The 27,124-nt window shown below is 47.1% G+C and overlaps 1 protein-coding gene across 9 annotated transcripts in view; it reads left to right on the plus strand.

Annotated features, from left to right (window-relative positions):
* Nucleotides 1-5,602: 5,602 nt before the first annotated feature.
* Nucleotides 5,603-27,124, plus strand: part of TMEM40 (transmembrane protein 40) — a 44,556-nt gene continuing 23,034 nt past the window's right edge. For 7 of the 9 annotated variants that reach the window (XM_070776910.1, XM_070776914.1, XM_070776913.1 and 4 more), the window contains exons 1-3: nucleotides 5,603-5,713; nucleotides 23,449-23,520; nucleotides 24,345-24,482. In XM_070776910.1, the coding sequence (XP_070633011.1) occupies nucleotides 23,457-23,520; nucleotides 24,345-24,482 (202 nt within the window). In that variant the 5' untranslated portion in view covers nucleotides 5,603-5,713; nucleotides 23,449-23,456. Of the gene's footprint in view, nucleotides 5,714-19,857; nucleotides 19,899-23,448; nucleotides 23,521-24,344; nucleotides 24,483-27,124 lie in introns of all 9 variants that reach the window. The other 2 variants (XM_070776918.1, XM_070776911.1) reach the window with 2 other exon arrangements.

The following is a 27,124-nucleotide window of genomic DNA, read 5'->3' on the forward strand; positions in this document are numbered from 1 at the left end:
ACAATTTAAAAAAGAACCAGGCTCCAGGGTGTTCATAGTAGGGGCATGTTCTCCAGCCCCCTACACCCACAGGGCATCACTCTCAGACCAGACCCAGGAAGTCTCTGGGGAGTTCCCATCCGCCTGAGGGATCCCAGAGCTTCATTACAAGAGTGTCAAGGCCTAGGAAGGGCTGGTCCAGGCACCGCCCCGAACACTTCATGCAAATAATCTCACCATGGGTTGGGACAGCCGTCTCCCCCACTGTGACGGATGTGGAGACTGAGGCCAAGCTGTCAAGCTGTGTAACTGCTGTCTGCAGAGTTCACGTGCCTGCTGAGTCAGGGGGCCCCCCACCCCGGCTGTCAGTTCTGGAATGCAGGGAAGCCGGATGCCACGCTCAGCTGCTGAGCTAGCTCCCCGGGGCTGTCAGCTGTGCCCACAGGATGGTGGGAAGTTGTCCCATGAATCACTCCCCCGACATACACACAGCAGTGAGGTCACCTCAGGATGGAGCTAAGTTGGACTCCCTCATGCCTCTGGCAGCTCTGTCATGGCCCTGGAGATCCGCCCACGGCAGAGAGGTAGGAAATGCCTGGAGGTCCTCCATCCAACCTTCCGGAGGTCAACTCTTATTTGCTCAGAGAGGGGAAGTACCCTCACCTGGGACTGCTCTGTACTGTGTAGTCACTCCATTGTGAGGGACAGGATGTCACTCCGTTCATTTTTTTCGACCCCATTGACTGTGGCCTGCCAGGCTCCTCTGTCCATGGAATTTCCGGGGCAAGAATACTGCAGGTTGCCGCTTCCTTCTCCAGGGGATCTTCCCCACCCAGGGATTGAACCCGCGTCTTCTGCTTGGCAGGAAGTTTCTTTACCACTGAACCACCTGGAAGTAGAAGATAGTAAACACGAGGCATTGACTGGGTCTTATGGGCACTACTACGCGCCAGTCACTGAAACCTTTCAGTGGTAGGAAGTATAACATAGTCCATTGGTTCTTCAATGTGAGCAAGCACAAGACTCACCCGGCATGTTGGAGGGTGGCTAAAATACAAATTGCAGTTCCCACCTCCAGAGTCTCTGATTCATTAGGACTAGGATGGGACTCAAGAGTTTGCTTTTCTAAAAAGGTTACAGGTGATGCTGATATTGCTGGTCCAGGGACCACATTTTGAGGACAACTGATTAGTTCAACTTCCTTCCCCTTGCTTAATGGTGGCTCTCAAGTTCATTTTTCTAGGGACGGAGATCTCATTGCCTATTCTGTCAACCTATTTCATTTCTAGATAGTTTTTACTGTGAAGATATGACTTGTGTGTGTCCTTGTGCTGAGATGAAACTAACCCTCTTGGCTCTCTCCTGGCCAGTTCTCTCTGCCACTGGACTGCATGGTCTCATCAGAAAGGAGCAATTAGAGGGGAGAGGAGACTTGCAATTAGACCAAAGTTCTCCCTCACCTGCACAGTCCAGAGCCACCAAGCCCTCTCAATTCTCCCCTCTAAATCAACAGTGTCCAATAGCAATATATTGTGAGGGAATTCCCTGGTGGTCCAGTGGTTAGGACTCTGGGCTCTCACGGCTGAGGACCTGGGTTTGATCCCTGGTTGGGGAACTAAGATCCCACAAGCTGCATAGCCAAAAAACCAAAAACACACACACACACACACACACATATTCACTATATGTGTATATATGGATATATATATTATATATAAGAATTATTATATATTATATATCAAAATATATAATTTTATTATAGTAATATACATTATATTACTATATTATATATTATGTATATAAAATATATATAATATATAATGTATAGTAATATATAAATACAATATACATTATAATTATATATTATTATATAATTAAATAAATATATATATTATATATTATATAATATTATACATGATATATAATATATATACTATATTTATAAAATTTATATATAATATATTTAATATATATATATAGATAATATAGATAGATATACCTATATAGATATTATATATGATATACAATGTATATCATATATATGATATATAATGTATATCACATATTATATATGATAAATGTATATTATATGTAGATATTATATATTATATCATAGAAGATATATAATATATATAATACTATATTATAACATATAATATATATCAATATATCAATATAATATAGTATAATGTATATAAATATATAAATATATTCATATAAATATATTATACATAATTAATATATAATATTAGTAATTAATGTATAATCATACTATATATTTTACACTTATAGTACATCTCAACTCTGCCCAGCCACATTTTAAAGGCTGCATAACCACACATGGCTGGTGGCCACTGTTTTGCACAATGCTGCGCCCCTGTCCCTAGTCCTCTCTACCCCTGCCACTGCACCAGCTCACCAGGATTCTGCCCCTTGTGTTTTGCCCCCCAATCCACAATCAGTTCAGTTCAGTCGCTCAGTCGTGTCCGACTCTGCGACCCCATGAATTGCAGCACGCCAGGCCTCCCTGTCCATCACCAACTCCCGGAGTTCACTCAGACTCACGTCCATCGAGTCAGTGATGCCATCCAGCCATCTCATCCTCTGTCGTCCCCTTCTCCTCTTGCCCCCAATCCCTCCCAGCATCAGAGTCTTTTCCAATGAGTCAACTCTTCACATGAGGTGGCCAAAGTACTGGAGTTTCAGCTTTAGCATCATTCCTTACAAAGAAATCCCAGGGCCGATCTCCTTCAGAATGGCCTGGATGGATCTCCTTGCAGTCCAAGGGACTCTCAAGAGTCTTCTCCAACGCCACAGTTCAAAAGCATCAATTCTTCGGAGCTCAGCCTTCTTCACAGTCCAACTCTCACATCCATACATGACCACTGGAAAAACCATAGCCTTGACTAGACGGACCTTTGTTGACTAAGTAATGTCTCTGCTTTCAATATGCTATCTAGGTTGGTCATAACTTTTCTTCCAAGGAGTAAGCATCTTTTAATTTCATGGCTACAGTCACCATCTTCAGTGATTTTGGAGTCCAAAAAAATAAAGTCTGACACTGTTTCCCCATCTATTTCCCATGAAGTGATGGGACCATATGCCATGATCTTAGTATTCTGAATGTTGAGCTTTAAGCCAACTTTTTCTCTCTCTTCTTTCACTTTCATCAAGAGGCTCTTCACTTTCTGCCATAAGGGTGGTGTCATCTGCATATCTGAGGGTATTGATATTTCTCCCAGCAATCTTGATTCTAACTTGTGCTTCTTCCAGCCCAGCGTTTCTCATGATGTACTCTACATACAAGTTAAATAAGCAGGGTAACAATATACAGCCTTGACGTACTCCTTTTCCTATTTGGAACCAGTCTGTTGTTCCATGTCCAGTTCTAACTGTTGCTTCCTGACCTGCATATAGGTTTCTCAAGAGGCAGGTCAGGTGGTCTGGTATTCCCATCTCTTTCAGAATTTTCCACAGTTTATTGTTATCCACACAGTCAAAGGCTTTGGCATAGTCAATAAAGCAGAAATAGATGTTTTTCTGGAACTCTCTTGCTTTTTCCATGATCCAGCGGATGTTGGCAATTTGATCTCTGGTTCCTCTGCCTTTTCTAAAACCAGCTTGAACATCTGAAATTTCATGGTTCACATATTGCTGAAGCCTGGCTTGGAGAATTTTGAGCATTACTTTACTAGCGTGTGAGATGAGTGCGATTGTGCGGTAGTTTGAGCATTCTTTGGCATTGCCTTTCTTTGGGATTGGAATGAAAACTGACCTTTTCCAGTCCTGTGGCCACTGCTGAGTTTTCCAAATTTGCATATTTGCAAATTTGGCATATTGAGTGCAGCACTTTCACAGCATCATCTTTCAGGATTTGAAATAGCTCAATATTTCAAATTGCCAGTCCACAATACGGCAGCCAAATCATTGGTCTGAAACGTAAGATTTGATCGTATCCCCATCACCCTCAGGATAATGCCTGATCTCCTTGATGTGGCTTCCAAGTCCTCTCTCTCTTTCCCTTCTCCCCTCCTCTAACCCCCAAGCCCCCCACTCTCCCACTTTACTGAATTCATTTGCAGGTCCTCAACACAATAGTGCCTCTTACCACTAAACCTTTGCACACTTGGTGCCCTCTACCTCTAAACCTTTGCACCCTTGGAATGCATCTTGGGCTACCCTTTCAGGTCACTCTCATTCTACAAAATTTATCGAGCGCCTACTACATGTTGGACACTGTTCCAGATCTTGAAACTAAGAAACACATAAGAAGGAGGTATACATAACAAGAAAATAGCGTGTCTGATGGTGAGCAGTAAAGCAGGATGCAAGAGAAAGGTGGTGCTGGTGGTTACTACTATATACAGGGTGGTCAGGGAAGGCTTCTTGGAAACGGTGATGTTTGGCTAGAGAGACCTGAAAAAGTGAGGGAAGGAGCAAGGTGGCTGTCTGGGAAAAGCACTCTAGGCAGAGGGAACAGCCAGGGCAAAGGCCCTGAGGAGGGAGGGCCTAACTGGAGTGTTTAGGGCACATTCCTGGGTGGCTGGGGCAGAGTGAGAGAGGACGTCATAGGAATTAATGTCAGAGAGGGCAAGGAGTGGGCGGCACATAGTACAGGGCTGTGTAAGAATAGAAGTTAGTAAGGGGGGCGTCCTGGCGGGGTGCTGAGCAGAGGGGGGACATGAGCTGACTTGGTTTTAACCAGATCCCTCTGGCTGCCCTGATGAGAACAGATAGTGGGTGGTGGACAGGAGCAAAGAGACTAGTGGATACCAGGGTGGTTGCAAGGAGATGGCATGAAGAGGCTGGATTCAGAATATGTTGAAGGGAGGGCCAACAGGGTTTTCCAGAGAAGTCAGAACCAGAGTATGAGAGAGCAGAGTCAAGGATGATTCCAAGGATGACTCCTGAGCTTAGATGATTCCTCTTCCAGGAAGCCCTCCTGGGAACCCCCAGCTTCTTGGGCCTTGCCTTCATGGAGATTGTCATGGCCTGTCTCCCTCAGGCTGCTACCCAGGGCAGGGAAGGACTTGTTTACTGTACTTCTTCCAGAGTGTTTGAGAGGTGAGTGAGAGAGGCAAGCTGAGCTGGAGTTAATTCTGGCCTCAACTTTGAGAGGTCTGTCCCCACCCCCCACCCATTTGGGATCCACAAGTCAGTAGATATTCTAGCCTTTGCCTAGTTTCCTCACCACCGGAGGGCATTGCCAGCCCCACTCACAGGAGTCTCTCAAGGCAACACTGAGCCTAGGGCCTCCTCTTCTGCTGCCGGTCTAACCTCCGTCCTCGGGGGAGCATCAGGTTGGCCCACATGGCTGTGCCCTGAGTCAACCTCACCCATGGCAGGGAAGAGGCGGCCCTAGGATGGAGCTTGACACAGCCAGAGTGGTGCGACAGGTCCTGAAGTTAGAGGGCATGGCCATGGCCCCGAGGGGAGGAGGAGACAGGGGCCTAGGGGTGCACCCGCCCCATCTGCCCTTCTGGCATACCGGGGTAAGAGTCAGATCAGACAGGAAGACCGGGGGCCGACGGCACCTTAGGAAGGAATGCCACGCCGGTGAGCTTGTGAACCTGGGGCCCCCAGCGCAGCTTCAGGCCCCGCCCTGCCCAGCGTCAGGCCCCGCCCCTCCCGTCGGGGGCGGGGCCACCTCTCCGCCCTCCTCCCCCGCCCCTCCCCGGGCACCAGCAGTCCACGGTCGCATCGCCTCCAGCACGCACCTGCCTCCGGAGCTCAGGTAAGGGACACGGGGCGCCTGAGGGGCGGGGTGGGGGGATTTTTTTTCCGAGTTTTGGGGAGAAAGAAGCTCTTCAGCAGGCCTGACATTCTGTGGTTCCCGGCGGGCCTGAATTTGAGTCCCACTCAGGGGCTCCCCAGTCAGGTGAGCGCCTCCGTCTCCTCTGGAGAGTCAGAGGAGAGTGAAGTTCTCCCCGGTGCTGGGAGCGTCCCGCCGGCCCACTCTGGGTCTGTCGCTAACTTGCTCTGCGGGGCCTTCAGAAACATTACGACCTCAGCTTCCCCATTTGTGAGGTGAAGGGTCTGACTAACTCTCGGAAGGCTTCGCCCCCTCCGCCCTCGTGAGACCCACAGATTCGCCCTCCCCTTCCCCGCAGAAGCTGCCCTGGCCTCGGGGCTCGAAGGCATCTTTGAGGAAAAAGTACTGAACGGAGAGCTGGGGGAAGGGAGAGCCCCGCTGCTGTCGGAAGCTCACGGGGCGGGGGTGCGGCCGAGAGGGAGCCCCCAGTCCCCTCACCTGTGCGCAGAGCATCCTGGCTTCTCTCCTGGGAGACGGCTTTTGGGCCGGAAGCCAGCCCATTTTTCCTTTCACTGGGGACGGGAAAGATTATGATCTGGGGCTTATCATTTTGACCTGGTTTGTATAGAAACTGAGAGAAAAGTCACGTCAGGAGGGTGTGTTTGTCCTGTTTGGAGTCCAAGCAGATCTATACTAATGAACCCCCTCCTGTCTCCGCGTCTCCTTGCATTTGGGCTGGCGCAGCCTTCTGAAAAACGAGAGTCCTTGTGCTTTGAGATCGTTGCCAGATCACCCTCTTAGCGCGTGGTCTCCCACATGCTGGCCACATACCAGAACTGGGGACCCTTCTGGTTATCGCGGATGGAGGCCTTCTTTCATTTTCATAACAGCTCTATGTGGGAAGTTCTCTTTCTTTAAAAAAAATTAAATAACTTTATGGAGATATGATTCACATGCCATAAAATTCACCTTTTTTAAAGTGTGCACGTCAGTGGTTTTCAGTTTATTCACCAAGTTGTGAAGAAAGTTTCAGTTTATTCACCACTGTCTAATTTAGAACATTTTTATCCTCCCCAAATAAACCCCATACCCTCTAGCAGTCACTCGCCGTGTCCCCTTCTCCCTGGCAACCACTAATCCACTTTCTGTTTCTATGGATCTGCTTATTCTGGACATTTCATGTAAATGGCATCATACAATAGGGGCTCTCTTCTGACTGGCTTCTTTCTCTGAGCATAATGTTTTCAAGGTTTATGCATGTTTTAGCATGTGTCAGCACTTCATTCCTTGCTATGGTTGAAGAACCTTGTATGATGATACCACATCTGGTTTATTCACCCATCAGTTGATGGATATTTGGGTTGTTCCCACTTTTTGGCTGTTATGAGTAATGCTGCTGTGGACATTCATGTACAAGTCTGTGTGTACATAGACTGTCAATTCTCTTGGACATAATATGGAGGACTCGCTGGGTCCTATGGCGAAACTGTGTGTAACATTGTGAGGAATTCAAACTGTTTTCCAAACTAACTGCACCATTTTACGTTCCCGCCGACAGTATGTCAGATCTCCACATTTTCCACATCCTCCCCAGAACTTGTTATTTGTATTTCATATTTTAGCCATCCTAGCAAGTGTGAAGTGGTGTCTCACTGTGGTTTTGATTTTCACTTCTATAATGACTAGTGATGTCGAGCATCTTTCCATATGCTGTTGTCGACTTGTACATCTTCTTTAGAGAAATGTCTGTTGAAAGCCTTTGGCTAATTTGAAATTGGGTTGTCATGTTATTGTTGAGTTGTTGATGTGCCTATTCCAGGGGAGATTCTGAGGCTCTGAGACTGGGGGAGACTTGCAGTGATCTCACAGTCAGTGGTCGGTAGAGGTGGGAAGTGAGTCCAGGTCTGTCTGACATTCAAGAGGCAGCAAGCGTTTTCTCCTGCTCTGGATACCTTTTGTCTGGTCTTTGCTGTTACCAGTTGTGTGTGTGTGTGTGTAAGAGAGAGAGAGAGAGATTCAGAATGTGAGATACTGATGGGAAAAGATAGAGAGAGAGAGAGAGAGAAGACAGACAGAGAAACTGAGAGCATCTGGGATGAGAGAATGAGAAAGAGGAGCCTGACCTGGCTCTGGCTGTTTAACAAGACACCCACCTTGGAGGGTCAGAGCCATGGAAAACCTTTTCAGAGCTTTTGGTTTCTTCCCATTAATTTTCAAACATTGTGGTTGTTGTGAACTTCAAAAAAGTTTACTCAGGAGCACACTTCCCACTAGTTTTTTTGTTCCTAAATCCAAAACAAATCTAATTAGACCCCCAACCTAAACAGGGAATAGCATCCCCTAGTGTCTAGCTGGGCCTAAAAATCCAGAGCAGTGTTTATCAGACTTTTTGATAACACCTTCTGCCCAAGAAAAATGTTTAGGCACCCCCAATACATATATTTATTTATGGATTTAGAATTTATATACAAGTTGTTGTTCAGTTGCTCAGTCTTGTCTATCTCTTTGAGACCCCATAGACTGCAGTACACCAGGCTTCCCTGTTCTTCACTGTCTCCTGGAGTTTGCTCAAATTCCCGTCCATTGAGTCAGTGATACTATCTAACCATCTCATCCTCTGTTACTCCTTTCTCCTTTACCTTCAATCTTTTCCAGCATCGGGGTCTTTTCCAATGAGTCAGCTCTTTGCTTTAGGTGGCCAAAGTATTGGAGCTTCAGCTTCAGCATCAGTCTTTCCAATGAGTATTCTCAGGGTTGATTTCCTTTAGGATTAACTCGTTTGATCTCCTTGCAGTCCAAGGGACTCTCAAGAGTCCCCTCCAGCACCACAGTTCAAAAACATCAATTCTTCAGCACTCAGCCTTCTTTATGGTTCAACTCTCACATCCATATGTGACTACTAGAAAAACCATAGCTTTGACTATACTGAACTTTGTTGGCAAAGTGATGTCTCTGCTTTTTAATACACTGTCTAGGTTTGTCGTATACACGTACTGCAACCATTAGTTAATATCTCAAGCCCCAACATAGTATATTCAGAGTGACTTTCCATCACCAACGATAGTGAATGGAAGTTCACCTTTCAGGGAGTTTTCTTATTATGATTTCAGTCAGCAACAGTGTGTGTGTCTGAGATCCTGTTCATTATCATTTGCAATATTAGGGTGGCTGCTGTAGGACTTGAACGAGGAGCAGTGGTGGGTCTCTTCCACGCTTTTCCTGTGTCTGGCTTGTGCTTTCTTGATTAGCCCTATCTCCTTCCGTGGTTTCTTGACAGGGACTCTTTGAAGGCACTCGTCCACACTACAGGGGCTGATTCAGTTAAAGCTGCATTGTTTGATCCTAACCCACCACCAGGACACGGCAATATAGGGCAACAGGCTGACCATGGAGGAACAGAAGACATGGCCACAGCAGACCTGTCTGCACTGTGGGCTTCCCTATTGGCCTCTAGGGACCCCACTTAGTGGACATGGTGTTGGGTGTCTGATATATGGCCAAGGGTGCACATTAGAGTTGAACTATGTACTCTTAACTATTTCTAGCTAAAACTGAAGTAGAAGTAGGGCTTCCTTGGTGACTCAGTGGTAACGAATCCATCTGCCAATGCAGGAGACACAGGTTCGATCCCTGATCCGGGAAGATTCCATATGCCTCATTGCAACTAAGCCTGTGTGCCACAACTGTTGAGCCTGTGATCACAATTACTGAAGTCACAGAGTCCAGAAGTCACAGTTACTGAAGCCTGTGTGCCTTATAGCCTGTGCTCTGCAACAAGGAAGCCGCTGCAGTAAGAAGCCTGTTTGCCACAACTAGAGAGTAGCCGCCACTTGCTGCAACTGGAAGAAAGTCTGCACAGCAGCAAAGAGCCAGCAAAGCCAAAAATAAATCGACTTAAATTTTACAAAGTTAAATAGCAATAGGTGAACTGATTTGTCCTTCCTGTGCTTTGCAGATTATTATTTGAGAGACTAATAGGTTTTGAGCTAAGGACATCTAAGCCCACCGCTGCCACGCCTCAGCTTGCCACCTCTCATGCAGGGTGCTTGTGACCACATGAAGCAGTTATCATTTTTAGACAGTTTTTCCATATATTGAGCTGGCATCTGCCTTGGTGACTCCCCAAGATCCTGACTGCTCCCTCTGAGTTCACAGCCCCACCTTGTCCCCCTGTCCTGGAGGAGCCCTGCAAAGACTTGGGGACAGTGACCAGGTCTATTTATGCAGTGCTTATCCTTAGGCTGAGCAAGTCGGACATGGCTGTGCACTAACACACCTGCTCCTTCATCTAATTCTCTTGGATATGGTCTCTACACCCCCCTCATCCTCTGAATTATCTTGATTTGTCCAACTCTCTTCTGTTCAGGACCCAAGATTGAGCCCTAGGATAGGAGATGGTAAGGTAGAGGTCACCTTTCTCACCATGGACTCTGTGCTTCTGTTAATATAAACAAAGGCTGTGTTAGCTTTTCTTTGTCATGTCCGACTCTGTAACCCCATGGACTGCAGCATGCCAGGCTTCCCTGTCCTCTACTATCTCCTGGAGTTTACTCACACTCATGTCCATTGAGTCAATGATGCCACCCAACCATCTCATCCTCTGTTGACCCTTCCTCCTTTTACCTTCAGTCTTTCCCAGCATCAGGGTCTTTTCCAGTAGTGAGATCATTTTACTGTGTACTATCTTATCCACAGTCCCAGGTGAGCTCCAAAACCCTCAGTGAGTGACATTATTTTCTGTGTCAGAGATGAGAAAAAAGGGCCTAGAGAATAGAAGCAAGGGCCCAGGGGTTGGTGGCAGGGCCCAGCCAGGCCCTCAGTCTCACAACAGCTGACTCAGTTTCCTCCCAACCCCTGCCCTGCAGGCACCAAGAGGATTTCCCAGGATCTGGAGCTCTGAAAACACCATTTCTGTTCCAAGCCCCTGCTTCCCAGGGTCTGTTTCTGATTCATTCCCTTCCCCAACTGTCCTGCTTGAAGGGTGGACAAAACCCTGGATGCCAGAAGTTGACACTGTTCAGAGTGGCCGGTGAGAGTGCCCAGGCCTGGATGCCAGGATGAAAAGGCTGGCCCCAGGCATGGCAGGGATTGGAGCAGATGACAGTTTCCAACACTGTGCCAAAAGATATGGAGCCACATTCTAGGGGAGAGGACTGTGCTCTTGTGTAGTTTGGGGAAGGACCAGATTAGCTCCACCGAAAGCGCTTTCTCTCCTGCAGGCCTTCTCAGAGCCTTTCATATGCGACGCACCTTGTGCAGCTGCTATTGGAGCCTGCGGAGAGCAGCATTGCCCAAATTCTTTGAACATAAAATCCACTTTTTCTTGGAGTATTTTGAGGGCCCCATAAGATGCTATTTGTAACTCACTTTTGGAACATGCTGTTCTAGGCCTTTACGCAGGTCGTATCAACCCCGAGTGCCTTTGCTGATTGAGTGGCTGAACCTTGAAGGCTTTAACAGGAGCAGAGCATTAGTATCCTAGAATATCAGAGCTGGAAGAACCTTGTAGTTTGCAACTTCTACATATGGGGGAACTGAAACCCAGGGCAACCCAGCAGCTTGTTTGGAAGAAGGAGGCCAGAGGCAGGCAAGCCTGCTGGGAGATTATCATAACACTCAGGGGAGAGGTTCTGGTGTCTGAGTGGACCACAATCTGCCTTGCATGTGTTGCCTTTGTTAATGATACAGATTTCCCTGAGCAGCCTAACTCTAACCTTGCTCTGAACATCAGACCCTCTGAGTGAGGGAGTATCTGCACGACCAACAGTGCTCCCAGGGGCATCTGACCATTAGCTAAGTTTGGAAGATGTTGAGCGTGGGGAAGGAAGGGGAAACTCTCATTTACTGGGTGACAGTATTCTGGGCTTGTTGTGGGCATGATATCCTTCAATCCCCGCAACACTCGGGGAGAGAGATATTAATACCGCATTTTACAGAAGCTGAGCAGCAAACAGGGAAGGGTACACAATAATAACTGGCTCCTACAACTGGATCCCCTTGTAGGATCTCTTGGGAAGGAGGCAGTGGGTGTGGAGAAACCAGCTCCTCTTGAAGGAAAAATAGGACAGGCTTGGGCTTTGGCTGGCGGGAGAGGAAGGAGCTGGGTCATCCTTCCTGCCTTTGGAGCTTGAGGGCCCAGAAGGATGGTGGAGTCAGAGGTGCTCGGAAGGAAGATGTTTGGCCTCTGAAAGCTCTGGGCTGAGCCAGACACTGGGTTGGGTGGAGACTGTGGTAGGCAGAGTGATGATCCCCAAAGATGCTTGTGTTCTGATCTCTGGAATCTGAGAGCCTATTAGTTTATGCGACAAAGGGGAATGGCATTAAATGGAATTCAGGTTGTTCATTTGCTAACCTTAACATACAGGATGATCACGGGTGGTCTGGTGGGGCCCAGTGTCATCACAAGAGTCCTTAAATGTGGAAGAGGGAGGCCGAAGAGGTCAGAACAGTGCAGTGTGAGGACTTGCCCCGACATTGCTGGCTTTGCAAGTGGAAGAAGAGCCACAAGCCAAGGAATGTGGGTGGCCTCTAGAAGCTGGACAAGGTCGGGGGTGGGAGAGGAAGGAGGAAAAGCAGCAGCAAGGAAATGGGCGTTCCCTTGGGCCTCCAGAAAGGCAGGCAGCCCTGTGGACACCTGGATTTTAGCCTGGTGAACCAGTGCTAGACTTCCAGCCCACAGAACGGCGAGGTGCTAACCACGTGTTGCTTCCAGCCACTACGTTTGTGGGAGTTTGTTACAGAAGCAGTAGAAAACCAGAGAGGCTCCGAACCAGCTCCAAGATGGTCTCTGTCCTCAGCAAGGGTATAGGTCTCGAAGGCAAGATCTTTAAGACAACTGGCTCAGGTGGTTACCACGATGGGGAAACCCAGGAGGTCCCCAATCCAGCCTGGAGTTGTAACAAAATACCTCGTATGGTGTAGGGGCCTGAGGGGCCCTGGCCGGCCCGGCAAGCCCCGCTTTGCTCTGCCTACCCTTTCAGAGTGCCCCTCCCTGAACCTCCCCCACCACACACACACACACACACACACACATACATTTGTCTCAACTCAAGAGCTTTGGCTGTGCGTAACAGAAACTACCACCGGCTACCATAACAGGGCTTCTTTGGGAGGATATGGGGGTTTTGCAGAACAGAGCACGCAAGTGAGGAAGCCGACTGCAGAGAAGATGGTGCCCAGGAGCAGAAACGAGAGGGCCCTGTTGCAAGGCAGAGCAGCGCCGGCTGGCTGACAGCTTGTGTCACTCACGCTCATCACAAGTCAGATCCCTGGGAGGAAGAGGCTGAGAGTCTGGCCTGGGTGGAGGGCAGTCACCCCCCAAGAACTCCCACATGCTTGTCCTGGAGCTGCATCTGCCTGGCCGGGTTGTGGTTGATGTTAGGGCGTGGGCTTGTCTGGGGTGATTTGAGCAGCCAGAGGACATCATCCAGAGCTGTGACTTGCTCCTGGGCTAAGACTAGCACGCATGAGGTAAGATTGTGGGTACTGAGAATGCCCTGGTAGTCCAGTGGTTAAGACTTCGTGCTTCCGCTACAAGGGGCATGGGTTTGATCCCTGTTTGGGGAACTGAGATCCCTCAAGCCATGCCTCCGGGATCACACCATGCGCTCTCTCCTGTCACCTGGCTTTGATGCCAAGTGGCCCAGAGCAGTCCACCCCTCTGTGGGCTCTGTTCCCCTCCCAGCTGCTATTTCAGCTCGCAGCACCCCTTCAGTCCCACCTCCTGCCCTGGGCATGTTTAACTGAGCTGGCCCACCATTGGCAGCCCCAAGGCACGAAGTTATAGTCCACCTGTGGGGAAAGTTGGTCATTAGCTGGGCTTTCAAGGCTCAGGATGATTCCCCAACCTCATGGGGTTCCTACCCCATCACCTCCCCACCACCGCCCACCTCTTGCACTCAACCCTCATCCCACTCTGGCCACTATTGAAAATCCAACTGCAGGGACCTCCCTGGTGCTCTGGTGGCTAACACTCCATGCTCCCCAGGTAGGGGCCAGGATTCAATCCCTGGTCAGGGAATTAGATCCCACAGGCCGCAACTAAAGAACCCGCGTGCTGCAATGAAAATTGAACATCCCGTGTGCCGCAGCTAAGACCTGGCACAGCCAAATAAATAAAGATTTTTAAAAAATCCAACTCAGTCTTAGTCATCCCTCTCCTCCAAGGTGGGACACCTGAGGAAGATAAGCAACCCGTGAATTGGGAGACAGGGTTCTGGAGCCAGCCTTGCCCCTGAATCGCTATGTGACCCTGTGCAACTAACTTCCTCTCTATTCTCAGTTTCCCCATCTGTTAACTCAGACACCGAAGCCCCACCCTAGCTGGGCGCGGAAGGCGCTGTGAAGCTGGAAAGGCTGTGTCCCTTACTGTTCCTCCCACCCTTGTAATAGCAGAGGCTTAGGAAATCTCTGCTGAACTCAAGTGGAAATCCAGTTTAACAAAGCCTGTGGGTGCAGCGGCCCTGGCACCACCGGTGACTCAGCAGGGCTGGGGTTTGCAGAAAAAAATGCTAAGTATTGCATGTCCTTGTAGGACCAGCCTCAGAATGGGGGCAGGTGGCTGAAAGAGGGAAGGCTACAAGCCTCTAACCAGGACCTTGGAACGGGGCGTCATGTTAGTAGGAGAGGGAATGGATGTGAGTCCATCCATAAGCTGGGAGACCTTGAACAAGTCACTTGTCTCTATGAACCTCAGTTTCTTCCTGCGTAAAGTAAGAGTAGTGCGCGTGAAATGAGATCATGGGAACTGGGAACTCCCTGGTAGTCCAGTGGTTAAGACTCCGTGCTTCCGCTGCAGGGGGCGTGGGTTTGATCCCTGTTTGGAGAACTGAGACCCCCCATGCCGTGCCTCCGGGATCACACCGTGTGCTCGCTCCTCTCTCTGCTTTCTCCTTTCTTCACTTCTGTCTCAACTCCCTGTGCTCCATCTTGGCTCAAAAGAGGTCATATGCAGTGAACCTGACTTCCAGAAGCCCCTGGCATCAATCCCTCTGTCTGATGTCCCACCCCTAGTGCACTGTCCTTTTGTCTTAAGCCTCGCCCTGCACACTGATTTTAAGAGTGTTACACCTTTACAGTTCTGCTGATCCTTTCTTATAGCAGGAATGTGGGCCAAGGAGAGATGAGTAAGGATGCTAAGAGGAGAAACAGGGCTCCCTCGGGTCTTGCCTCCATGAGCATTCTGTTTCCCCTCCGGTCCGTTTCAGTGTCCTGAAAACTGCTTGAGGAAGTTCCTTGGCTTCTGGGGACACTTGCTCAGGGCTCCATTGGGCTAAGTGTCAATGGAAGCCAAGTCGGTGTCGTTTGCATAACACTCCAGTGACTGTCAGCGGCTTCTTTCCTGGTGCTAATGACAGAGGCCTGGGAAGAGCTGCCGGCATCAATGTGGACTAAGCAACCACGCTTGCTCAACCACTTACTAGCTCCCCGGTCAAGTTTCTTAGCCTCTCTTTGCCTCCGCATTCTTACGTGTAAAGGGGCACAAGCTCAGTGGGCCCTGATAGAGTTGTGTGAGGCGTACGTGAGGCACGTGTGTCATTTGCTCAGATCCTTGCCTGACGGACAGGAAGCACTTAGTTGTTACTGTCTTCATCATTATCCATGTCATCGTTTTTGTTTTCTGCCAGGCCTTACGCAGGGCACAGGTGACATAGAGATGAATCAGCCGTAATCCCTTCCCTGGCTGGTTAGTGATCTAGTACAGGAGACACCCTGGGTGTGTCAGACCCTCTCCCAGGCCCTGAGCAGAGATCAGAAAGTGAATAGGAACAGTGGCTCCAGCAGTTGTGCAGCAAGCCAGGGCCTCGAGAAGGAAGATTCTGAAACCAGACACGGCTAACGTAGGCTCAGGAGAGCAATGTGCCCCCTAGGCCTCCCCCGGATCGTGTCCTTCTTTGGAGTTGCTTCCTGCCAACTGTTTCCCATGTGAGCCAAGGCCCCTCGACTCTGTGCCTTTGCACACTGCTCCTCCTGGCCCTTCCAAGCTCCCCTTCAGCATTCCCTTCTTCAGGAACTCTGACTGACCCTGGTGTGATTTGGCCCCTGGGCTCCCATGGGACTACCACCGCACCCCACCCCACCCCACCCTTTGTCTACTATGAAATACCTTGAGGACAAGCATACAACTTATTCACCACAGTATCCCTGGGGCCAGCACATAATACGTACTGTATACTAAGTTGCTCAGTCACGTCCGACTCTTTCTGACCCCATGGACTGTAGCCTGCAAGGCTCCTCTGTCCATGGGATTTTCCAGGCAAGAATACTGGAGTGGGTTGCCGTGCCCTGCTCCAGGGGATCTTCCCAACCCAGGGATCAAACTCATGTCTCTTATGTCTCCTGCATTGGCAGGCGGGTTCTTTACCACAGTGCCATCACCCTAGCCTAAGCACACAGTCGATACTCAATTAATGTATGAAGGTAGGGGAGGAAAAGTGTATCAGTCATAATTGTTTTCAGCTACAAATGCTGAGACTCCTGACTATCAAGGCTTAAACAAACAGGGTTTGTTTTTCTTAAATAACTAGAAAGCAGGTGGCTGCTGTCAAGGGCTCAGCAGCTCAATGTCCCTGCATTAGCTTTGGCTTTCCCTCAAGGTCACAGAATTGCCACTGTGGCTCCTGCCATCACATTCAAGAAAGAAAGGAGAGGCAAGACACAGCACCAGTACTGTTGGCCTCTTTTGTCAGGAGAAGCAAAACTCCTTCCCAGAGCCCATCAGACTTCTCACTTCTTTTTGGCCAAAACTGGATCATATGGCCACTCCTCACAGGGAAAACAAGTATCTACTTGATGCATGCTTGCGTGCTAAGTCACTTCAGTTCAGTTCAGTTCAGTCACTCAGTCGTGTCTGACTTTGCGATCCCATGGATTGCAGCATACCAGGCTTCCCTGTCCATCACCAACTCCCAGAGCTTGCTCAAACTCATGTCCATCAACTCGGTGATGACATCCAACCATCTCATCCTCTGTCGTCCCCTTCTCGTCTTGCCTTCAATCTTTCCCAGCAGCAGGGTCTTTTCCAGAGAGTCAGTTCTTCACATCAGGTGGCCAAAGTATTGGAGCTTCAGCTTCAGTATCAGTCATTCCAATGAATATTTAGGACTGATTTCCTTTAGGATTAACTGGTTTGATTTCCTTGCTGTCCAAGGGACTCTCAAGAGTCTGCTCCAACACCACAGTTCAAAAGCATCAGTTCTTCAGCATTCAACTTTCTTTATGGTCCAACTCTCACATGACTACTGGAAAAACCACAGCTTTGACCAAATGGACCTTTGTTGGCAAAGTAATGTCTCTGCTTTTTAATACACTGTCTAGGTTTGTCATAGCTTTTCTTCCAAGGAGCAAGCATCTTTTAATTTCATGGCTTCAGTCACCATCTGCAGTGTTTTTGGAGCCAAAAAAAATAAGGTCTGACACTGTTTCCACTGTTTCCCCATCTATTTGCCATGAAGTGATGTGACCAGATGCCATGTTCTTTGTTTTTTGAATGTTGAGTTTTAAGCCAGCTTTTTCACTTGCTTCAGTCATGTCCAACTGTATGATCCCACAGACTGTAGCCCACCACACTCCTCTGTCTATGGGATTCTCCAGGCAAGAATACTGGAGTGTGTTGCCATTCCCTCCTTCAGGGGAGCTTCCCAACCTGGGGATAAAACCCCTGTCTCTTATGTCTCCTGCATTGGGAAATGGGTTCTTTATCAGCAATGCCACCTGTGAAACCCAAAATGTTAGTTTCTCAGTCATGTCTCACTCTTTGAGACCCCATGGACTGTAGCCCTCCAGGCTCCTCTGTCCATGGAATTCTCCAGGCAAGAATACTGGAGTGGGTTGGCATTTCCTTTTCTGGGGAATCTTCCCAATCCAGGTTTCAAACCCAGGTCTCCCACATTGCAGGCAGATTCTTTACCATCTGAGCCACCAGGGAAGCCCATCTACTTGAGATAGAGGAATGAAGTTCAGTTTTGTTAACAAGAAGAAAGTCCAGGGGTGAGGACAGGCAGAAGGATTAAGGGGATGGGGGTAAGGAGGGTGGTTTCTGGTTAGACCTTGTCAGCAGAGGGTTCATGAACGAGGTGGTATTTGCACTGTGCCTGGAAAGTCACGTACAGTTTTGGCAACAAGGAAGAATGGCCTCAGTGGAAGTCTGGAGGCCTGCAAATGTGAGTGTGCCCAAGGGCTATCACATGAGCAAGACAGCTAAAGTAGGCGACAGGTAGGAGCAGCTTGGCGAACTGTTGACATATTTGGCATCCTCCAGTAGTTCGCTTGCCCCCATACAGCTCTGAGTCTCTTCTTCCCCCTGAAATTCCACCACGAGAGATGATCTCAGCCTCTGAGATGTACTGGACACCTGCTATGTACAAAGGGTCCTCTTCAAAATATAGATACACCCCGGGGCTCATGGTTGTCAGTCACTCGTTCCCAGATATCAGTTCATTTTATTGGCTAGTGATTTCCTAATGCTGAGCTGAATTCTGCCCTGAGAAATGGGAGTTTTTATTCCAGAGAAGGGTAATGGAGCCTGGAGTCTAGGAGATGGGAGATGGGAGGGACTGGGGCTGGACCCCGAATGCCCAAGGGTCATAGGAGGTCTATGGAAGAGGGAACTCACGCTTATGGAGCCCTCCTCTGGCAGACACTGGCCGGCTTTCTTCTCTAAGGTGCTGCCATCACAGTTCACAATTGAGGTAACTAGAACTTGGAGAAGGGGACCGCCCGGCCAGGGTCATCTCGTGCACAAGTGATGGAAGTGAGGTTGAACCCTTCTCTGTCTGACCCCACAGCACATGCTATCTTGTTGCTGCCCCCGTCACAATAATGGTCATCATCTCAGCTGGCGTTTATTCACTCCCTGCTCTATACCAGGCATTGTTCTGAGTGCTCTGTGGGTTTTAACTCATGCCATTCTCACAACAATACACTATGAGGTAAGCACTATTATTGTCCTCATTTTGCAGACAAGGAAACTGAGGTCCACAAGAAGTGAAGGCACTGGCCCGGAATGCCGCAGCTACAAGGGTCAGGGTTCACACCCAGGCTGTCCAGCTCTGAGGCACGGGGAAAGATGCTGCCTTGTCTGGCTCTTGTGGTGGATTAAAAGTAGATTCTCCACCAAAGACAAGCAAAACCCCCATGAACTCATGGGTACAGAAAAGAAATTGGTGGTTGCCAGAGGTGAAGGGTGGGTGGGAATGGGTGAAATGGGTGAAGGGGGTCAAAGCTACAAACTTCTACTTATACAATAAAAACAGTCCTGGGGATGTGATGTACAGCATGGAGACTATTAGTTCAAAACACTCTGTTGCATATTTGAAAGTTGCTCAGAGTATGCTGCTGCTAAGTCACTTCAGTCGTGTCCGACTCTGTGCGACCCCATAGACGGCAGCCCACCAGGCTCCCCCGTCCCTGGGATTCTCCAGGCAAGAACTCTGGAGTGGGTTGCCATTTCCTTCTCCAATGCATGAAAGAGAAAAGTGAAAGTGAAGTTGCTCAGTCGTGTCTGACTCTTAGCGACCCCATGGACTGCAGCCCACCAGGCTCCTCCATCCATGGGATTTTCCAGGCAAGAGTACTGGAGTGGGGTGCCATTGCCTTCTCCAGCTCAGAGGATAGATGTTAAAATTTCTCATCACAAGAAAGAATTTTTGTTTAACTATGTAAGGTGACAGATGCTGACTAGATTTAGTATGGTGATCATTTTGCAGCATTTACAAATATTGAATCATTATGTTTTGCCCCTGAAACTAATATAATGTTATAAGACCATTATACCTCAATAAAAATTTTTAATTAAATTGAAAAGAATTTTTAGGGCTTCCCTGGTGGCTCACCTCTTCCCAGCTTTGCACTCAGTGACATCACGTTGATGTCAGCCAGTAGGAGTGTTCATATCACAGAAATCAGGAACCTATACAAATCAGAGCTTTATGGTTTGCTTTGTTGTTGGCCTGAATTGAAGAAAGTGGTCAAGCAAATGTTAATAATGCAGATTAAACCTCAAAACTGTAGGCATTACATTCTACTTGTTGTATATGAAATTCACAATACAGAGGACCTTATTTTTTATTATTTGTGTGCTCTGCATTCTTTTAAAATTTTTATTATTTCTTTTTCTTGAGATATAGGTTGATTTGCAGTGTTTCAGGTGAACAGCAAAGTGATTCAGGTATACATATACATTTATAGCTATTCTCTTTTAGATTCTTTTCCATTGGAGATTATTATAAGATACTGAATATAGTTTTCTGTGCTATACGGTAGGTCCTTGTTGTTTATTTTACATACAGTGGTGTGTATCTGTTAATCCCAAATTCCTAATTTACTCCCGCATTCATTCTTTACATCAGTAACATTTACTGCAGATGTGTGTGTGTGTGTGTATGTACTTTCCCCCCAGAACCACAGAACATCTGTCAGCTCCCCACTCACAGTTCCCATCCACTCTCAGTCTGTTGGCAGGAACATGAGTCACAAGGTCCCTTGGCCAAATCTAGCATCCAGGGATGCTGGGAAATATTGTCCCTGGCTGGATGACCATGTGCCCAGCTACAATCAAGGCTCTGACGGGGGCAGCCCAACCATGGCAGCTCCGTATATTTCCTCTAGAGAAGGGCACCAGCTCACTGAGTTTAGTTGTTTAGATTTTCCAAGGCCACACGTCCAGCCTTCTCAGGGCCTCACTTGAAGGGCCTCTTCGAGTTACCACCAGCACCCACTCAGAACTTCAGGAAAGCACAGGGTATGGTGTCCTGAAGGGGCGGGTTCCCAAATGTCATTCTGCAGCTCCAGGTGCCTGCTTCCCGCCCTGGCTTTGACCATTGTGTCTGTAATCCCAGCAGGTATTCCAGCAGGGCCTGACTGCATGATGGCCTTTGAGCAGTTTCAGGCTCCAGAACAACGTTTGGGGTTGCATTAAACAAAACGTGGGTTCTGGAGTCTCAAGTTACTTCATTCTTTGAGTCTCAGATTCCTCCTCTGTAAAGTGAGGATGATGAAATTTACCTCGCAGGGTTATAGCAAAGGTTAAATGAGACCATCTTTTGCAAAGTTTTGTTATCTAGAAACTATAATTCAAATGTGAAGTAATTAATCCCAGTTCTCTCCAGATTGGTTTGTGATCCAGCTCAGGTGGAATTATGAGCATATAAACCCATTTCTTGAGAAACCTGTATGCAGGTCAGGAAGCAACAGTTAGAACTGGACATGGAACAACAGACTGATTGCAAATAGGAAAAGGAGTACGTCAAGGCTGTATACTGTCACCCTGCTTATTTAACTTACATGCTGAGCACATCATGAGAAATGCTGGGCTGGAAGAACAAGCTGGAATCAAGACTGCCAGGAGAAATATCAATAACCTCAGATATGCAGATGACACTACCCTTATGGCAGAAAGTGAAGAGGAACTAAAAAGCCTCTTGATGAAAGTGAAAGTGGAGAGTGAAAAAGCTGGCTTAAAGCTCAACATTCAGAAAACTAAGATCATGGCATCTGGTCCCATCACTTCATGGGAAATAGATGGGGGAACAGTGGAAACAGTGTCAGACTTTATTTTTTTGGGCTCCAAAATCACTGCAGATGGTGACTGCAAGCCATGAAATTAAAAGACGCTTACTCCTTGGAAGGAAAGTTATGACCAACCTAGATAGCATATTCAAAAGCAGAGACATTACTTTGCCAACAAAGGTCCGTCTAGTCAAGGCTATGGTTTTTCCAGTAGTCATGTATGGATGTGAGAGTTGGACTGTGAAGAAGGCTGAGCGCCGAAGAATTGATGCTTCTAAACTGTGGTGTTGGAGAAGACTCTTGAGAGTCCCTTGGACTGCAAGGAGATCCAACCAGTCCATCCTAAAGGAGATCAGCCCTGGGTGTTCATTGGAAGGAATGATGCTAAAGCTGAAACTCCAGTACTTTGGCCACCTCATGCAAAGAGTTGACTCATTGGAAAAGACTCTGATGCTGGGAGGGATTAAGGGCAGGAGGAGAAAGACGACAGAGGATGAGATGGCTGGATGGCATCACTGACTCGATGGACGTGAGTTTGAGTGAACTCTGGGAGTTGGTGATGGACAGGGAGGCCTGGTGTGCTGCGATTCATGGGGTCGCGAAGAGTCGGACACGACTGAGCGACTGAACTGAACTGAAACCCATTGTAAAACTGCTTAGTACTATACTGATGTAAGGTGGCATATAACATTTTAAGTTATTTTAAAAATTGTTATTTTATTATAACAAAAGCAGTACTGTTAAAAATTTAGAAAATGCAAAGTGAAAATAAGAAACTAAAAATACCCATAATGCTATCACTCAGAGATAACTGTATGTGTTTATAAGATATCAGAGATAACTATATATATTTATATATGTGGACCTCTAGGGACTTCCCAACTACTTATACTTTGATATAGCTCCAACAGTTAGAGCTTGAACAGTTATTAACAGAACAGTTATTAACTTGTTCTGTTGTTGTATTTGGATTCCCCCCTACCGTGCCCTCCAACTCCCTTATTCAGATAATCAAATTATTTTGAAGCATGTCCCAGACATCATATAATTTCATCATGAATAATTCAGTGTTCATCTCTAAATTGAAGGATATTTTAATTGTTTTTGGCTGTGCTGGGTCTCTAGGTGCTGCGTGGGGGCTACTCTTTGTTGTGGTGTGTGGGTTTCCCATTACGGTGGCTTCTCTTGTTGTGAAGCATGGACTCTAGGTTTTCTGGCTTCAGTGGTTGTGGCACGCGGCCTGTGGAATCTCCCTGAATCAGGGATCAGCCTGTGTCCCCTGCATTGGCAGGTGGATTCTTATCCACTGGACCACCAGAGAAGTCCTGAAGGATATTTTATTTTATTTTTTATTTATTTTTAGGATATTTTAAATAAATATAACCTCAACTTAAATATCACACCTAAAAAAATAAATTCTCTAATGGAGGATGTGGATAACAGGGAGAGGCTGCACATGTTTAGACACAGGGGGTAGATGGGCAATCTTTGTACCCTCCATTTAATTTTTGGGTTTTGTTGTTTGTTGCTGTTTGGTCACCAAGTTGTATCCAATTCTTTGAGACCCAGTGCACTGCAGTGTGCCAGGCTTCCCTGTCCTTTACCATCTCCTGGAGTTTGCTCAAACTCACGTCCATTGAGTCCGTGATGCCATCCAACCATCTCACTCTTTGCCACCCCCTTCTCCTCCTGCCATCAATCTTTCCCAGCATCAGGCTCTTTTCCAATGAATTGGCTCTTTGCTTTAGGTGGCCAAAGTATTGAAGCTTCAGCTTCAGCATCAGTCCTTCCAATGAATATTCAGGGTTGATTTCCTTTAGAATTGACTGGTTTGATCTTCTTGCAGTCCAAGGGACTCTCAGCAGTGTTCTCCAGCACCACAATTTGAAAGATACACCCAACTGAATGCAGATTTGCAGAGAATAGCAAGGAAGCCTAAGAAAGCCTTCTTAAGTGAGCAACACAAAGAAGTAAAGAAAAACAGTTTTGCTGTGAGCTGCTCTAAAAACTAAAGTCTATTAAAAAAAACAAGTTCTTAATAGTATCAAAAGTTGATCATTACTCAGATTTCCCTATTTTTGTGTTTCTGTTTTTATAAATTGTTCTTCTTGTACCTTTGAATATTGGGTATTTGTATTTTTCTTATTTATTTGCCAAGCTCTTTATATATTAAGGATATTAACTAAGGTAATATTAATTACTTCCTCCAGGAAAAGCCATGGAGACTTCAGGATCACTTCAAGACCACAGTCAAGTTCATGGAGAATCAAAAGATCTAGACTGTATGTTTGCTTTCTCTAACCCTCTGGGCAAAGCTACATGGGAAATAGTGTCCAGCAATGACTGGAACAGAAGACCCTGCTCAGCTCATGTGGCTCAATGAATGGCCCAAGTTACGGTTGAAACCTCTAGAGAAGTAGTGATTTTATACACTTGCACATGTGTGTGCTTGGTCCAGTCTGTCCCCCAGCACTCTCTAGCAGTGGGAACCCTGTTCCCCTGAGATTTTGCTCCCCCAAATCTCAGAGGCTCTGGGAGCTTGGACTGGCATTAGGGAGAGTCCCCAGAAGGGGGGAAGGGTCCCACATGCCCCCAGAATGGGAAGGTTTAGGGCTTGATTGGATCCCACTTGCTCTGTAATTTACAGAGAATTTTAAATTGGCAACTGTTCCGTGCAGTGTGGGCTTCCTGGTGACTCAGCGGTAAAGAATCCGATCCCTGGGTCGGGAAGATCCCCTCGAGAAGGAAATGGCAAATCACTCCAGCTTTGTTGCCTGAAAAGTCCCATGGACAGAGGAGCCTGAGAACACAACTGAGCAACTAAACCACCGCCACCTACACTGTAGCGGTCTCTTGGAAAGGATGACGGGCTTAGAAGCCCCTCTGTGGGCTCCATATTCAGAGAAACGCCTGTCTTTGGCCTTCCTAGAGCCTCTGGAGCCCTGATCTCCTGCACCTCCCATGGGCCCTAGGGGTTTGGGAAGAGTACCCCACAGTCCAGCCACTCCTGGATCCCCAAGTCCATGTAGACCCCTAGGAAGGCCCGGGTGGTCCCTGGGGTGGGAAGGGCAGGAAATACTCCTCCTTAACTACATGTGCCTCCCAGATGGAGAGACGGATTCCCACAAGCAAGACCAGGAAGCCAGACTCGTTTCTCAAGGACAAGATGAGAGAGACAAGTCTTCCTCCTCTTCATCCTCCTCTTCATCCTCCTCCTCCTTGTCCTCCTCATCCTCTTCCTCAGGTAAAGCAATGACTTAATTAAAGACACATATACTACAATATCATTAAAGACAAGCATTTACGTGGAAAAAACAATCTCCTGTCCTCTCCCACCTCGGTATTGCAATTCTGGTTTTCCACATTCCCTTCCTGAGACTACCTTTCCGTACACATAACTTGTACAGTTATAACTCCCACATGGACAATTTTGTCCTCAGTTTACAATTTCTTCGCTGTCTTATCCTAAGCATTTTGCCGTGTTATTCCATAATATCTTAGCAACTATTGTTTTTTGTTTCCCATATAGCCCCTCATGTCAAGGAACATCTTAGTTTCCTAGGAGCGCTTTGGAGCCAGAGGCAGTGCATATGTGTGTTCCAGCAGCCTGCCTGGGCTCACACCCTTTCTTTACCACCAACAGCTTTGTGTCCTTGGGTAAATTGCTTAGACCTGTGTGCCCTGGGGTCCCCATCCATCAGATGGAGACCATAACAAAAGTCATTATATCATAGGATTTGTTGCTGTTGTTATTGTTTAGTCACTCAGTCGTGTCTGACTCTTTTTGCAACTCCATGGACTATATAGCCCGCTAGGCTCCTCTGTCCATTGGATTCTCCAGGCAAGAATACTGGAGTGGGTCGCCATTCCCTTCTCCAGGGGATCTTCTCGACACAGGAATCAAATCCGCATCTCCTGCATTGCAGGCGGATTCTTTACCACTGAGCCACCAGGGAAGCCCAGCAACTCATCAGGAAGGGTCTATTTTTATCCACATTTAACAGGTGAGGAAACTGAAGCCAGTGAGGTTAGCTGTTGAAGAACTTCCAGAGGCAGGGGGCTCCAGCAGGGGATTCTGTCCCTGTTTCTCCTCCCTACCTGGGCAGGGACGTTCTGTCTTCTGATTCTGATCGACCCTCCGGGGATGCTGCTTCCCTGCAAATATTCTCCACTACGTGCAGCCAGAATTCCCTTCCTTCCAGTCTCCAGAGTACACATGGGACTGGTCATATCAATCAATAGTTTGCAAAGCTGAGCCCTAAGAGAAAGCGTCAGGAAAACAGACAGAGTCCTGGAACCTTCGAGACAGACTGACATTCAGGATCCTGGTCCCTGATCCTACCCTGGTGGCCAGCCGCTGTATCTTGGACGCTGAGCATTCTTCAGAGACAGACCATTAGTCTTCGGGGCCCGGAGCCTGAGTGTCTCCCAGCTGCCTCCAAGCCCCCTCCACACAAAGGACCCTAACTCAGAGTCTGGCATCCAGCACCACTCTCCCTACATATCTATTTGTTCTTAATGCAGACTATTATTTTTTAATTAAAACTTTTTTATTGTAAAAGATTACACATGGGCACATTATAGAAAATGTGAAATATTTAAAGAAGTAGAAAGAAGAAAGAAAAACATCCGTTGTTCTGTTAGATAACCACTCAACACATATTAGTGTATCTCCTTACATTTATTCAATATATGTTAAATTGTATATGTGTATATATTTTTTGTCCATGCTGCACAGCTCGTGGGATCTTAAGTTCCTGACTAGGGATCAAACCCAGGCCCTCTGCAGTGAAAGCATGGAGCCCTAACCACTGGACTGCCAGGGAGTTCCCATCAGTAAATATTTATTGAACGTGAACCATGTGCCAGGCTCTGTGATCACTACTGGGGGGGCCAGCAACTAACTGTGATTTTTTTTCTGCCCAAGTTAATTTTTTAAACAATTGAATTAGCACGTAAAAAAACTATCCTCATTTTAGACAGCATACAATTCTGTAATACCTTTTATTTAAAATTATCCATAGGGAACTATATTCAACATCCTGTAATAAATCATAATGGAAAAGAAAAAGCAGTCCTTGAACAAATTTTAAAGATTATATATTTTGAATATATCATGGAGAAAGCTAAAATAATTTTTGTTTGCATATTAACGGAGGTCATCCCTGTTGGATAGAATTTGGAGTAATTTTTGTTTTCTTATTTTCTGTATTCTTTGATGTTTTGTAAAATGTGATGAAAAAGCCTTTTGGGGGCATTGATTAATGTTTATAAAATACAGAAAAGAAGAAAATAGAAGCCTCTCAAAATCTTATCTCCTGAGATAAATACTATTGTTGTTATCCTGTTAAAAATATTTATTTATATTTATTTAGCTGCACCAGGTCTTAGTTATGGTGGCATGTGGGATCTAGTTCCTTGACCAGGGATCAAACCCAGGCTCCCTGAATGGCAGTGCAGAGTCTTAGTCACTGGACTGCCAGGGAGGTCCCCCACTGTTATCTTGATGTGCTTCCTGTTCCTAGTTGAGATCACATATGCACTGGTTTGTAAGCACAGTTAACTTGCTTTCCTGGAATTTAAAATTGTATCCACAATAGACCAGGAGTTTCCCAAACACTGTGTGTGCGCATAGTTCACAGTCATGCCCAACTCTCTCAACCCCATAGACTGTATGTAACCTGCCGGGCTCCTCTGTCCATGGGATTCTCCAGGCAAGAATACTGGAGTGGGTTGCCATTTCCTTCTCCAGGGGATCTTCCCAACCCAGGAATCGAACCTAGGTCTCCTGCATTGCAGGCAGACTCTTTACAAACTGAGCTACGAGGGAAGCCCCGCGCCAAAGCACAGTGAGGGACATTAGGACTGCTGGGGCTCTGTTAATCA

Source organism: Bos indicus, chromosome 22 (assembly GCF_029378745.1).
Source record: "Bos indicus isolate NIAB-ARS_2022 breed Sahiwal x Tharparkar chromosome 22, NIAB-ARS_B.indTharparkar_mat_pri_1.0, whole genome shotgun sequence".
Lineage (NCBI taxonomy): Eukaryota > Metazoa > Chordata > Mammalia > Artiodactyla > Bovidae > Bos > Bos indicus.